At 43.5% G+C, this 13,915-nt stretch overlaps 2 protein-coding genes across 2 annotated transcripts in view; both read left to right on the forward strand.

Moving 5' to 3' along the window:
- Window positions 1-9,994, forward strand: part of gak (cyclin G associated kinase) — a 43,670-nt gene extending 33,676 nt beyond the window's left edge. Inside the window, exons 15-28 of the mRNA XM_036979348.2 lie at window positions 50-183; window positions 2,397-2,591; window positions 2,730-2,847; window positions 3,308-3,387; window positions 3,924-4,117; window positions 4,258-4,422; window positions 4,756-5,202; window positions 5,330-5,467; window positions 5,549-5,677; window positions 5,777-5,863; window positions 5,975-6,229; window positions 6,360-6,511; window positions 6,810-6,986; window positions 7,213-9,994. Of these exons, the coding sequence (XP_036835243.1) occupies window positions 50-183; window positions 2,397-2,591; window positions 2,730-2,847; window positions 3,308-3,387; window positions 3,924-4,117; window positions 4,258-4,422; window positions 4,756-5,202; window positions 5,330-5,467; window positions 5,549-5,677; window positions 5,777-5,863; window positions 5,975-6,229; window positions 6,360-6,511; window positions 6,810-6,986; window positions 7,213-7,314 (2,373 nt within the window). The 3' untranslated portion in view covers window positions 7,315-9,994. The remainder of the gene's footprint in view (window positions 1-49; window positions 184-2,396; window positions 2,592-2,729; window positions 2,848-3,307; window positions 3,388-3,923; window positions 4,118-4,257; window positions 4,423-4,755; window positions 5,203-5,329; window positions 5,468-5,548; window positions 5,678-5,776; window positions 5,864-5,974; window positions 6,230-6,359; window positions 6,512-6,809; window positions 6,987-7,212) is intronic.
- A 3,469-nt stretch (window positions 9,995-13,463) lies between these two features.
- Window positions 13,464-13,915, forward strand: part of hira (histone cell cycle regulator a) — a 41,966-nt gene continuing 41,514 nt past the window's right edge. Inside the window, exon 1 of the mRNA XM_090236933.1 lies at window positions 13,464-13,741. Coding sequence (XP_090093059.1) covers window positions 13,705-13,741 — 37 coding nt within the window. The 5' untranslated portion in view covers window positions 13,464-13,704. The remainder of the gene's footprint in view (window positions 13,742-13,915) is intronic.

The following is a 13,915-nucleotide window of genomic DNA, read 5'->3' on the forward strand; positions in this document are numbered from 1 at the left end:
TAGTCCCCCATGTTGATCCCTGACCCCCCCTTGTCTTGTGTGCTTGTAGGACGGGCGGGCGGCCTCGGCCGTGGCGGTGTGCTCCTTCCTGTGTTTCTGCCGCCTCTTCACCACGGCTGAGGCGGCCGTCTACATGTTCAGTATGAAGCGCTGTCCCCCGGGGATCTCCCCTTCCCACAAGAGGTAGGTGCTCCTGGTCAAGTCATCCAGCCTTAAGTACATTTTCTCCTGGGTACAGATCTAGGATCAGCTTCCCCTCCCCAATCCTAACCTTATCCCGCAGTTAGGTGTCCTAGCGGTTAAGAGGTTTGGGCCAGTAACCGAAAGGTTGCTGGTTCGAATCCCCGCGCCGGCAAGGTGGAAGAATCTGCCGTTCTTCCCTTAAGCAAGGCAGTTAAGCCCCAAAAACAACTGCTCGCCAGGTGCCGATGATGTGGACGTTGATTAAGGCAGCCCCCCCGCACCTCTCTGATTCAGAGGGGTTGGGTTAAATGAGGAAGACACATTTCAGTTGACTGCATTGTTGTTCAGCTGACCAGGTATCCCCCTTTCCCTTCCCATATCCAACTGACCAGGTATCCCCCTTTCCCTTCCCATATCCAACTAACCAGGCATCCCCCTTTCCCTTCTCATATCCAACTGACCAGGTATCCCCCTTTCCCTTCCCATATCCAACTGACCAGGCATCCCCCTTTCCTTTCCCATATCCAACTGACCAGGCATCCCCCTTTCCCTTCTCATATCCAACTGACCAGGTATCCCCCTTTCCCTTCCCATATCCAACTGACCAGGCATCCCCCTTTCCCTTCCCATATCCACTAGTGAGGAAAATTCACCCTACACCTCTGCTAGCATTCGTCTGACTTCCATGTTCAGAGGCTCCTGTAGTGACTGTAGTGGACAGGGTTGGGGGTCTCCTGTAGTTGACAGGACAGGGTTGGGAGTCTCCTGTAGTTGACAGGACAGGGTTGGGGGTCTCCTGTAGTTGACAGGACAGGGTTGGGGGTTTCCTGTAGGTTGCAAGATCAAATCCCGAGCTAACAAGGTAAAAATCTGTTTTTCTGTCTTTGAACAAGGCAGTTAACCCACTGTTCCTAGGCCGTCATTGAAAATAAGAATTTGTTCTTAACTGACTTGCCAAGTTGAATAAAGATAAAAACTAAAAAACAAGACTCCTGAACAGCCAATCAAAGGGCTTCCCAGAACCCTCTTTTATGCTGCTGCTACTCTCTGTTTATTATTTATGCATAGTCACTTTACCTCTAGCTACATGTACATATTACCTCAATTACCTCGACTAACCGGTTTCCCCGCACATTGACTCTGTACCGGTACCCCCTGTATATAACCTCTCTATTGTTATTTTACTGCTGCTATTTAATTATTTGTTACTTTAATTTTCTATTTGTAACTTTTCTTCTTAACTTCTTAAAGTATTGTTGGTTAAGGGTTTGTCAGTAAGCATTTCACTGTAAGGTCTACTACACCTGTTGTATTTGGTGGCATGTGTCAAATTAAAATTTAGAATTTATGATTTCAGACTATTTTGAGGAAGTGAATTTTGGCTATGTTGCTATGGTGGCTCAAGAGAGACAAACAACAGTAATATTACCGCTTCTTTCTTGTTTTCTAAGCAAAGCTCTTTAAGAGAGTATGAGAGACAAATCTAATTTTATTCGTCACATGTGCCGAATACAACAGACCTTAGTGAAATACTTACTTACAAGCCCTTAACCAACTATGTAGTTAAAAAAAATAAGAATAAGAAATTAAATGAACAAGTCATTAAAGAGCAGCAGTAAAATAACAATAGCGAGACTATATACAGGGGGTACCAATGCGGGGGCACCGGTTAGTTGAGGTAATTGAGGTAATATGTACATGTAGGTAGAGTTATTAAAGTGTCTATGCATAGATAATCACAGAGAGTAGCAGTGATGTAAACACAAGACTTTACCGTCACCTAGCCCAGTTCTGTTAGGAGCAAACGGAACCTAGCCCAGTTCTGTTAGGAGCAAACGGAACCTAGCCCAGTTCTGTTAGGAGCAAACGGAACCTAGCCCAGTTCTGTTAGGAGCAAACGGAACCTAGCCCAGTTCTGTTAGGAGCAAACTGAACCTAGCCCAGTTCTGTTAGGAGCAAACTGAACCTAGGTATGTGGATGCTTTACAGAACATTGTCTCCTGCCCTATGGGCCGTTCTGACTCAAACAAAACTACTTTTTATTTTACTGACTGTGAACTTGAATCGAGATTCTGTGACGCCCAGTTCAGGGTTCAAATGTGTTGAGATGTTCAGTGCAGTCGAGTGCACGCTTTTGATTGGTCGTCGGGCTGGTGAAGGATTGTTTGATTGGCTCCTGTTGACACGCTGCTGTTGATTGGCCCTCGCTGCAGGTACATGGAGTACATGTGTGACATGATGGCTGACGAGCCCATCACACCGCACAGCAGACCCATCCTCATCCGCTCCATCACCATGACGCCTGTGCCTCTCTTCAACAAGCAGAAGAGTGGCTGCCGGCCCTTCTGCGAGGTTTACGTGGGAGACGAGCGCGTGGCCACCACCTCCGGGGAGTACGACAAGATGAAGTAGGTCACATGATGCAGGACTTAATTTGATTTGGTCCCAAATGACACCCTATTCCCAATTTAGTGCACTACTTTTGACCCAGGCTCCATAGTGTGTTATAGACATTTCTCTCTCTCTCGCCCCCCTTCTCTCTGCAGGGACTTTAAGCTGGAGGACGGACGGGCTGAGATCCCCTTGAACGTGACAGTGCAGGGGGATGTGCTGGTGGTCATCTTCCATGCCCGCTCAACCCTGGGGGGCCGCCTTCAGGCCAAGGTAGGGGCCATAGCGGTCAGGGACGGACCCCCAGAGTTAGTTTGCATTCGGTGAAGTTTGTTTGCAATTCGGCTAAATTCAGTGACAGTCCTAAGGACATGCATCCATACATCATAGTTAAATGATCAGCCCTAATCAGACTTTTTTTTAAATAATGTATTGAAACAAGCTTATCCAATGAGGGCTGTTGTACCAGGGATAAACCGTTGCGTTTCAGGCCGACTACATTGCAGACGTTGCATTGCATCGAACAACGGTGTGCCACATCCTGGACTGCGCCATCAAGCATCAGATTGCTTTATCATACGACGCAGTTAGCTGACATGTTATGAACACCTGTCCAGGTGTTGTGAGATCTGACACGCGTCTGCCGTGTAGTCAAGCCTGGAACCCGACCAATGGGGTGTTTCTCTGCTACTATGAAGTCACGTGGGTGTCTTGCTGTGTGTATGTTGACTAGATGGCTTCCATGAAGATGTTCCAGATTCAGTTTCACACAGGGTTTGTGCCCCAGAACGCCACCACGGTCAAGTTTGCAAAGTAGGTACCACCGTCCATAGAATCTAAGCCACTATCCTCAGTCCAGGCAGGTGCATGTGTGTGTGACGATAGCCCAGGACACTTTTTTTAAATCAATTGACTTGACCTCTTAATTGACTTGACCTCTTAATTGACTTGACCTCTTAATTGACTTGACCTCTTAATTGACTTGACCTCTTAATTGACTTGACCTCTTAATTGACTTGACCTCTTAATTGACTTGACCTCTTAATTGACTTGACCTCTAATTGACTTGACCTCTTATCTACAAACTCTGTCTGAGTTCTCTGCCCTTCTCCAGAAGTGTGCACTCCTTCACTCCCCCTCGTGCATTTGAAAGCATTGCATTGGTGCAAGCATGACTGGAGGAGGGTTTCCACCATGTTGCTCACACCTGTCCATTTGTTTTAAATTGATGAAAGGGGGGGGGGGGGGGGGGTGTATTAGTTCACACTCCTGTAGAAAGGTTGCAGGTGAACGCAGCTAACTACCTCCAACCTGAGCAAGCTGTTACATTGACGGTCTTCCTCCGACAGGTATGACCTGGACGCCACTGACATCCAGGAGAAGTACCCGGACCTCTTCCAGGTCCACCTGGATATGGAGGTGGATCCCTGCGACAGGCCGAGCAACAAGACTCCACCCTGGGACAACTTTGCCACAAAGGGCCTCAACCCAAAGATCCTTTTCTCCAGCCGGGACGAGCAGCAGGAGATCCTCACCAAGTTTGGTGGGTTTCACGGCTGTCTTGTCAGTCCCCCCCCAAAAAATGAATCTGTGTAGCTCTCTGTTGAATTTCGATGTCCCAATGTGGCCCTCGAGGGTACCTAAGTCATGTTTTGTCCCACTCCTTCCCTCCCTCTCCAATAGGCAAACCAGAGCTTCCCCGACAACCGGGCTCTTTCTCCGGTTCTTTCTACGACACCGCGGCGCCTCCGTTGGAACAGACTCCTGATAGCTCCACCATGGAGGCGGAATCTCACCAGAGCACCGATACCAACGCCAACAACTTCTTCCAGACTCTGGATTGGGATGGTATGTCTCCTGTCGATGAGCACACTTCCTAGTGCATAAACTATTGCTAAAAATAGTTATTTTGATTTCCTTTGCAAAGGGCCAACTGCATGTTAGCTGGTTGATTGTATTGAAAATACTTGAAAGCTGCAATTGCCCTAAACCAGGGGTCAAATCTGGGTCTGGAGTACTGCTGGTTTTCTGTTCTACCTGATAATTATTTGTGACCACCTGGTCTCCCATGTCTAAATCACTCCTTGATATGAGGAGAATGACAATCAGCAGTGGAAGGTTCCGGGTCTAGATTATAATTCTCCTGCCCTAAGCCTTTTTTGACGAGTCTCTGTCACATAGATGGGAGTGGACATGGAGCGGACACTTCGGACAGCCTGGGAGGCACCATTGACGACCAGGACGAGCTCAGTGACGCCTCCGTGGACGAGGAGTCCAACTCCGGCCTGGCCGGCGAACCCCTCTCCAGGGAGCCTAGCGAGTCCCTGTTCAACGCTGAGTTCCAGGCTGCCGCCACACCCCAAGAGTCCCCGGGGCCCAGCGACACGGCTGACCTGCTGGGTCTCACCTCCGACCTCAGCTCCACCGCCCCCCCACAACCCTCCACGGCAGCAGGAGGCATGAAGGCCTCGTCTAGTAACAGTGACCTTCTCAACGACCTGTTTGCCCCCACACCCAGCGGCAACGCTCAGCAGGGCAGCTCCAACAACCTGATTGGGGACGGAGGTGCCCAAGAGGACCTCTTCTTCAGTAACCCCGCTGCACCACCAGACTCGGCCACCCCCAAACGTAAGCGTCTTATCGACGTGTCCACTTTCTGCCTTGGTGTCAGTAGAAGTGGTAACATGACTATTTGTGTCGTTTTCATGCAGTCGATCCCCTCTGACACACATTTCTGGCTATTTTTGTCCCACAGCAATAAATGACCTGTTTGACCTGTTCGGGATGGGATCTTCATCCAATCAGACCGGACCCGACCTGTTTGGGGACCTGCTGAGCTCGGACACCAACACTAACCCCCCGCCCACCTCCAACTCCAGCCTTTTCAACCTCAGTAAGACACCAGTAATATCTATAAGAAAAGAACTACAACTCCCATGTCCACTTCCATTTATTCAATGTTCTCTCTCGACAGACAAGCTGACCAACAATCCCCCTAAGATGACTTCGTCCGCCAGCCAACCAGACCTGCTTGGAGGGTGGGACAGCTGGGCATCGAGTGGGAGCATGGCCGCCGCCTCCTCCCATAAGCCAGCCTTCCCAGGTAGGTCGTAGGTACTGGGGCTGTTAAATCTAGAATTTAACACCATAACAACTCTAGCAGATATGAACTGAGTTTTTTATTTTCCTCTTGGAATTCCAGCTCCCGGAGTGTCTTCCTTCTCCAAAGCAAAGTCTCAGAGCTTCGACCCGTTTGCAGACTTGGGAAAATTGGGTCCTACGCTGCCAGGTAAAACAGACCCCAGTGACTCCTGGTACCATGTTACACTTACAGTGGGCTTTACTATCCGTGGTCTGTAAATGAGTTATCATCTCATGTATATAAGTCTTTTATTTCCAGGTTCCTCCAGTGGCAGTTTCTCAGGCCCAGGCTTCAACCCGAAGAGTGGGGCCTCCACCAAGCCTGCTGGGCAGTCGTGGCAGCAGTCTGGCCGGCCCTCCGCTGGCCAAAGCAAGCCCTGGATGGCCCCCAGTGCTGCTGCCCCCAAAGCCCAGCCACCCAAGCCTGCGCCCCAGCCAGCCAAACCCAACTACAACCTTAACTTCAGTGTGATCGGGGGCCGAGAGGAGAGAGGCGTCAGGGGCCCAGGATTTGGTGAGACAACCAATCACATCACTATCCGAGCATGTCTAATTAGTGACAGCCTCTGTGTAGAAAACCCGGTCTCCGTTATTTCTTTCCCCTTCTAATTGAGGATCTTTGCTCTGTTGACTGTATGTTCCAGGTCCAAAACCCAAAGTCAAAGAGGACGACTTTGAAGACCTGCTCTCCACTCAGGGTTTTGCCTCCAAGCTATCAGACAAGAGTGGACCCAGGACCATCGCAGAGATGAGGAAACAGGAGCTCTCAAGGAACATGGACCCCCTCAAACTGCAGGTAGCACCAGCATGCCCCCTCCCAAATATACAGAAGCGCTTCCTTCTTGGACACAGATTGCCTTGGCCAGGATTGAACAAGTTTTCAATTTCAAAGTGCTTTTGCTACAGAGTGCACTAATGAATACACCCCAGGAATAGGCTCAGTGTTCGTCTGGGAAACTGTCCCATGGTCTATGTATCTCTACACCGAGAGAGAGTTAATTCTATGCGTGTATATTTCTAGTCGATTTAAAAAAATAAAAAATCTTTGAACCTGTTCTGAGGGATTCTGGTTTGTGATCCTTGTTCCAACCAAGATCCTGGATTGGATTGAGGGGAAGGAGCGGAACATCCGGGCCCTCCTCTCCACGCTTCATACAGTCCTGTGGGAGGGCGAGACGCGCTGGAAGCCCGTAAACATTGCAGACCTAGTCACTCCAGACCAGGTTAAGAGGTACTACAGGAAAGCTGCGCTGGTGGTGCACCCTGATAAGGTAACGTCAATGTGATTTATTTTTTTTGCACACAATTAAATAGGTCTATCGGTTAGTCACAATTGCCTCAACTCACCCTGTGGCGAATGCATGCTCGTTGTGTACGGCTGAAGGCTGATTGATGTCGATGAATGGCTGGGATTAAAGTTTAGTATTGTGGGCTTGGAAGCAATGTCAAGTTCTTGATCTGTGAACGCTAACCGCACTTGAAACTCGTTCCTTGCAGGCCGCCGGAAAGCCCTACGAAGATTACGCTACACTGATCTTCATGGAGCTCAACGACGCCTGGTCTGAGTTTGAGAACCAAGGCAGCAAAGCCCTCTTCTAAGACTTACTGGATGGGGCCCATATTGGGTCCTTCAGGGTTGCGCCCCCCCCCCCCACACACACACCTTAGAGAGGTCTGCCAACTCTCCTGCAGTTGAGAAAAAGGCACCTTTATTTCTCATCTGCAGTTCAACATCATTGCCCATTTAAAAAAAACACTGCCACCACATGCAAAGGGTGGCATGGGTGGAAGACTAGTGGTTCAAAAGCTTGGAAGATCGGAGGGATGGATATGACGACAGAGACAATCACTGAGAAGACCAGATGGTCACCAACCAGGCTCCATCCATTCGGGAAATGTGGGGACTGTATGGCCACTGGGACCCTGTAGACTTTGTTGCTGTGGGACACGGCTCTATTCCTTTACACTCCTTGGACAGACCTTTCTGCAGCGTTCTCTCTTTCCGAGAGACCAAGAGTTCATGCTGTTGTTGCTTCTTGACAGAACCATTCTCCCACTAACAAGACTCCTCCTTCCACCACAAGCCCTCTACCGTAAGCGCCTTGCTCTGCGGGTGGCAAAAAAAATTACGCTTGCTCATAACTGCCCCCCCCCCTCCCCCCGGCAACATAGGAGACAAATAGAGAATATAGGGATTTCATCTGGTTGCTTTTTGCCATGTGGAATTGTGCAATATGTTTGGTCATTTTTGTTTTCTCTGTCAATGATAGTCCTCACTTAAGTGTAAATATTTTCTCAATGATGTGGTTCTTTCGGGTAGTAGATAGCGAGATGCCGAAACACACAGAGGTGTGTGTTGTTTAAGGATGGTAAGCTCACCACCTCGCTCTCTCTACCAGTAGATCATCATGCCTTTCTTTTCCAATGGTCTTGTGTTTATTCCACTTATTACACAAAAGGTTTTACAGGGAGTTTTCATTTCAACCCTCCATTTTGTGTTCCATAGCTGTTGTTTTTCTCTTTACTTTAAAATGACCTGAAGCTTTTTGTGTAATTATTTTTTTTTACATTTTACCTCATGGACCAATTTAAAACACCTATTTTCTTATCGTTGTGGGGTATCATAAGTATCCATGACATTTAATTGCAGAACTTAATAAATAAAAAATAATATATGAATTGAATGTCTTGAATGCGATGGAGGGAATGGGCATTTAATAGGTGGTCTCATGAGTTGTTTTGCCGAGCTGAAATCATTCCGAAGCGTCTTAACGTGAATGTGTTTTTATATGGTCTTTGTTGGGTATATGTAGCTTCTGTTTTAGTCTTGCTTCCTTCTGTGTAACTTTGTTTTTTTCCCCCTCCCTATTTCTACATTTGAGTTATTTAGCTCTTATCCAGAGCAATTTACATGAGCACTTAGGGTTGCTCTAGGGCACATCGACAGTCTCTGGGATTCAAACCAGCAACTTCCCAGTTACTGGCCCGACCAGTTTTTTTCTCTCACTTATTTGTCTCTGGGATTCAAACCAGCAACTTTCCAGTTACTGGCCCAACTCTCTTAACTGCTAGGCTACCTGCCACCCATCCCATGACCGGGATCGTTGACTCTGTTCATTCCCCACCTATTGAAACCTTATTTTTGTGTGATTCCAGTAACACTATGGCTGTGTTGACACAGTCAATCCAATTCAGATATTTTGTCCAATTATTTGCAAAAGAGCCGATCTGATTGGTCAAAAGACCAATTAGTAGATAAAGATCAGAATTGGGCTGCCTGTGTAAATGCAGCTGATAAGGGGATACTTGATTGTAAAGGCTGCCATTTTGAATAGACATAATTTTGACAGTATCATGTTCGTACACTATAAGGAGAAAGAAAGCCTACTCAACCAAATTTAAAATATGAATGTAGATTTCAGTACAGAAATAAAAAGGTTTTGATCAGAGGCATGAAAAGACTGAAGTGGATGGTATTGATCGTGTCTCGATATGAGGAGATGGATGAGAAAAGGGTTAATGTTATGTGAAGAGCTGGCCAGTGATATTAACTGAGAGTTTTCAAAGATCAAGGTATTTCACAAAGTGACAATATTGTGATGGGGTTTGAAAACATTGCAGTGAAAGAAATGTGGTTTTGATTACCATGGAGTATTCTTGAGACAAGTTGTGAAAATAATTGTTACGAAATGAATGGCCATTTTACTAATGGTTGTAAAGCCTTTAAATGGTTTTGCTTATCATGTTTGTCCTTTTAATGCAGACTAAGAGGGATATTGATTATACATTCAGATAGTGCTGTGAGCCTTTTATAGAAAAATACATCTCATCATTCCCATTTATTGCAAACCATTGAGCTTCTCTACTATTATTAAAGTCACATGTTGGCATTACAGAATGATTGATATTGAATATACCGTATAATATTCAAGTAAATAGTGCATTGATTTTTGAGAGAATGTTGACTCAGTGAACATTTTTACCCATGAGGAAGACTAGTAAAGAAAATCTCCCTTTTTTTCTGATTACAAGCATCAGCTGCTGAATGCAACTGACCAGTGTGATGAACCATCGAACCTTCCCAATTTGTTAACATATCCAGGTAGTAAACACAAACCCACATGTTAGGCTGTACATTTAATTCCACATGGACTCTGGACCACCACCATTCTAAAACAGGTTCCTTCCTGCTGACAAACCGTTTATATTTCCAATATTTTTTTTTTCTTCCCCTGTTTCTGGAATGACATTTATGACCATTAAAACACAATCATGAAAACGTGTCGTCTTGCATTATTGTCTGTGAATTCCCAGGAAAATCAGGTATTGTCCTATCATCTGGTGAATTATAGTTGACATTAAAGTATTAACTTCGTTCATATCAAAGGGATAGTTCGAGATTTTGGCAATGAAGCCATTTTTATCTTCTTCCCCAAGAGTGGGGTGACCCAGAAACAGCTACAGTTAGCATTGCCTCGTGAAACTACCTTTAACTTCCTTCATATTGCACACAGAAACAAAAAAATGGTAACCACGAAGGTATTCTGTTGCATCTAGTTCCTTAGAAAATAAAAATGTGCAGATCCCCAGCAGTACCAGAGTTTGAAAACCTATGGCCTACGGCACACACTTGTCATTTATCAGTAGGCCCATTCCTTGCAGAAACAATCGAATCTAATTGAATGTATAGTATCGATTATTATCATGTTAGTTATAGCTTTGCTAATACTAGACCTAGGCAACTGGTTATGTCTCAGATAATCCATGATAACTATCGAAGATGCATAGTGGGTAAACATCATTGCCCACAGCTGCTTCGACTCTTAACATTGCCTACTTCCTAAAACAGTCTAATATTAACCTAGCTAGTACACATACATACACCATTAACAAAAACGTGTATAATATAGACATTTAGTTAGCTGTAAATAGAAGGCTCTTGCCAATCAATACCTAGCTGTCTAGTTAGTAACTTGCTTCCTTACAAATTCGCTGGGCTACATAGCCATAGGCTATACATCTACCCATACAAAGTGCAACAGCTGAAAAACCTCTCGAGTCACTTTTTTTAATTTATAATTTCCGTGGTTATATTCCGATCATATAAAGAAAATAAGTGACACTTTAGTTAAGAGGTTCAACAGACAGACCCTTTGTTTGGTTTGCCAGACGAAGATGTTTGCCATGGTTTTTCTAAATAAAAGACCGCGCCGCACACTTTTACAATATATTACACTAGCTACTTGGGAAAGCTATTAGCTAGTTATTTCCTATTGCGCTACTTTCCCTTTCCATATCACGGTCTTAATCTGTATGTGCTATTTCACAAAAGGCAGTAGCTTTCTCATTTCAAATTAGTAATGAAAAGCACATCTAGTGGGATGAATCTGTGGAATTGACGCCTTGCGGGACATGTTTCCAGTCGATCTACTGGAAAGGTGGAACACTTCCTTTGTTGCTGCCGCTGCTTTTTTTTTGTCTGTTTCTTATCAGCATCACGACAGCAGCATGGTTTGGTTATGGTTTGGCGTTAAAATAAAAGTCTGACGTAAAACGCTATGCATATGACATAAAATCAATAATTTTTGTAGCTTTGCAAAGTACATAACTTAAAAATGATGTTACAAAATTATAACTACATCTGAAAAAAAAGAGAATGACTTTTTTCATGAAACCTTTATTTAACTAGGCAGGTCAGATTTTTTTATTTTATTTTATTTTTTATAATTATTATTATTTTTATTTTATTTTTATTTTATTAACAACAAATCAATACATAAAGCACACGAGGGAACACAAGCATACATAGATTACAAACAATGGACAATCGAGCTAGGGGCGGGGCGGGGCTAGGGGGTACAATATCGCATTACAATTACATAAGGACCTTAAGGGACATGCATATACTTACAATTCTAACAGATTTTTTGTTAGTAGAGCATTTAACCGTCTTAAAATACAGTTCAATTTATTTTTGTAGGGTACGAAAATGTGGATTTCTGTTTGTAAATTTACATTTGTGTATATGAAATTTGGCCAAAAGAATAATGAAATGAATTACATATTAATGTTTCAGCTTATTTCTATTGTATGTAAAGAATCCAAACAGTACATCTCTCCACAATAGTGTAAAATCTTCATAAATGTGTTCAATTATAAACCTACTGATGTCTTGCCACAGTTTTCTTACATGCATACAATGCCAAAAAAGATGCAACACTGTTTCTGGGTGGTCATTACAAAAGGAGCAATTTGAGTTGATGTTTTCCTTAAACTTCTTCATATATTGGTTGGCAAGATAATATCTATGAATAATTTTAAAGGAAACTTCCTTAATTTTGTTAACAAGTAGGTAGGTATGTGTGTGGCAACAACCAAACTTTTTTTCCAACAGATATTATCAATAAATCCATTCCAATAAGGCATGACATAAGGTATAAATAGATACAACATCCTGCTGAAACAAGGATCGTATCGCTCTGTTGTTGAATGGACCAAAAGAGAAACAAATCTTTCCTACTGATGAGTCAACAGGGTCAACAGAAGGTAGGCTCTGAGGGTCAGGTCTTGACACGTTCCTGAATAATAAAGCAACACTTGAGGGAATGGCATCTAAAACAATTGCAAAATCTTTAGGTGTTACAGGGACCTTGTAAAGTGATCAGAATTCCTTATAACTGAGTAAAAGACCCTCTGCATTTACCAGTTGGCTCACCAATAGGATATTATTTCGGAACCAATATTCTAAAAACAAAGAGGTATTTTTATACAATATATCCCGATTATTCCATATATAATATCTGTGTGGAGAAAAATTGTGTTTATAAATTAAGGACCATGACAAGAAAACTTGCCGATGAAAAGCAGAAAGTTCCACTGGAACTTTGTCAATATTATAATTGCAAAAAAACATGAAGTTAAGGCCACCAAAAGTAGAGAAGACATGATGAGGAATACAATTCCAGATAGAAGTGGGTCTTCTTAGGAATTGTTTTATCCAATTGATCTTAAAAGTATTATTTAAAGTAGTAAAGTCCAGAAAATTCAGTCCACCATTCTCATAAGTGTTCATTACAACAGTTTTCCTAATGTAATGGGTATGGTTTCTCCAAAGAAAGTTGAAAAGCATCTGGTCTATCTCCTTACTGTCAAGATATAAAGATAGAGCACCATATGTTAGTCTAGAGATACAGTCGGCTTTGGTTATTAGGACTCTACCTTTAAAAGATAAGTCCCTCTGTAGCCATTGATTTAATTTCTTCTGGGTTTTTTAAATAAGAGGGTTAAAATGTAGTAAGCCTCTAGACTTCTGATCCCTTGTACTAGGCAGGTCAGATAAGATCAAATTCGTATTTATAATGACGGCCTACCAAAAAGGCCTCCTGCGGGAAATGGGATGGTCTTAAAAAATATATATATATTACATTTATATAAGATACATAATATAAGATGGAGCACATTGAGAAATGGCTGGAGCTTAAAGGAAAATTCAACCCAAAATGATTTCTGTGATGATTTGTGTTTTTAATAATATTCTACAGACCCTACTGATTTAGCACTAGAATAATCGTGTTTTATTTAATGAATTGTAATGAAGTAATTTGCTTTGGAATATGTTTTAAAACCCAAATGTAATGCGAATGTCACTTAAATATGAAGCATTGTTAATGTTTAGATACATACATCATGTTTAGGACACTTTTCTACTATTACGTGGGAAACTTTTATTTAGAAAATGTGCGTGACCCGGAAGTACATTTTTTTTTAGTGTTGCCGAAGAGACGCTGAACTGTTTCTGCTTGGAGATTGGGGAGAATGCGAGATGTGCCAAAGGGTAGCAAGAGAAATGGAGTTCAATTAAAGTAACGGACGGACTTTGACACAAAAAGAAGGGGTACTTCAGATTCAAAGATATCTAACTAAACGCAAGAGACGGAGAGAAATCACGATTAGCACAACATATTTTAATTCAAAGCCAACGCACTTGAAATGAAGCTATTGAAACCAAGTTGGGTCAGTCACAATGGTAAGCGTTTGAATCGCGGTTGTTCTGGAATGAATAATAATAGTTGACCGAATCTTGACCCAAGACAAGTTGTGCTTCTGTTGTTGTGTTGGGGAAGAGGGGGTTAAGCAAGCTGACGTTACTCATTCCTTTATAAACTATAGCTACAAAGGAAAAGGCACAACGCTCTCTTGA

This window comes from Oncorhynchus mykiss, chromosome 6, assembly GCF_057628025.1.
Source record: "Oncorhynchus mykiss isolate SJ-2025 chromosome 6, ASM5762802v1, whole genome shotgun sequence".
Taxonomy (NCBI): domain Eukaryota; kingdom Metazoa; phylum Chordata; class Actinopteri; order Salmoniformes; family Salmonidae; genus Oncorhynchus; species Oncorhynchus mykiss.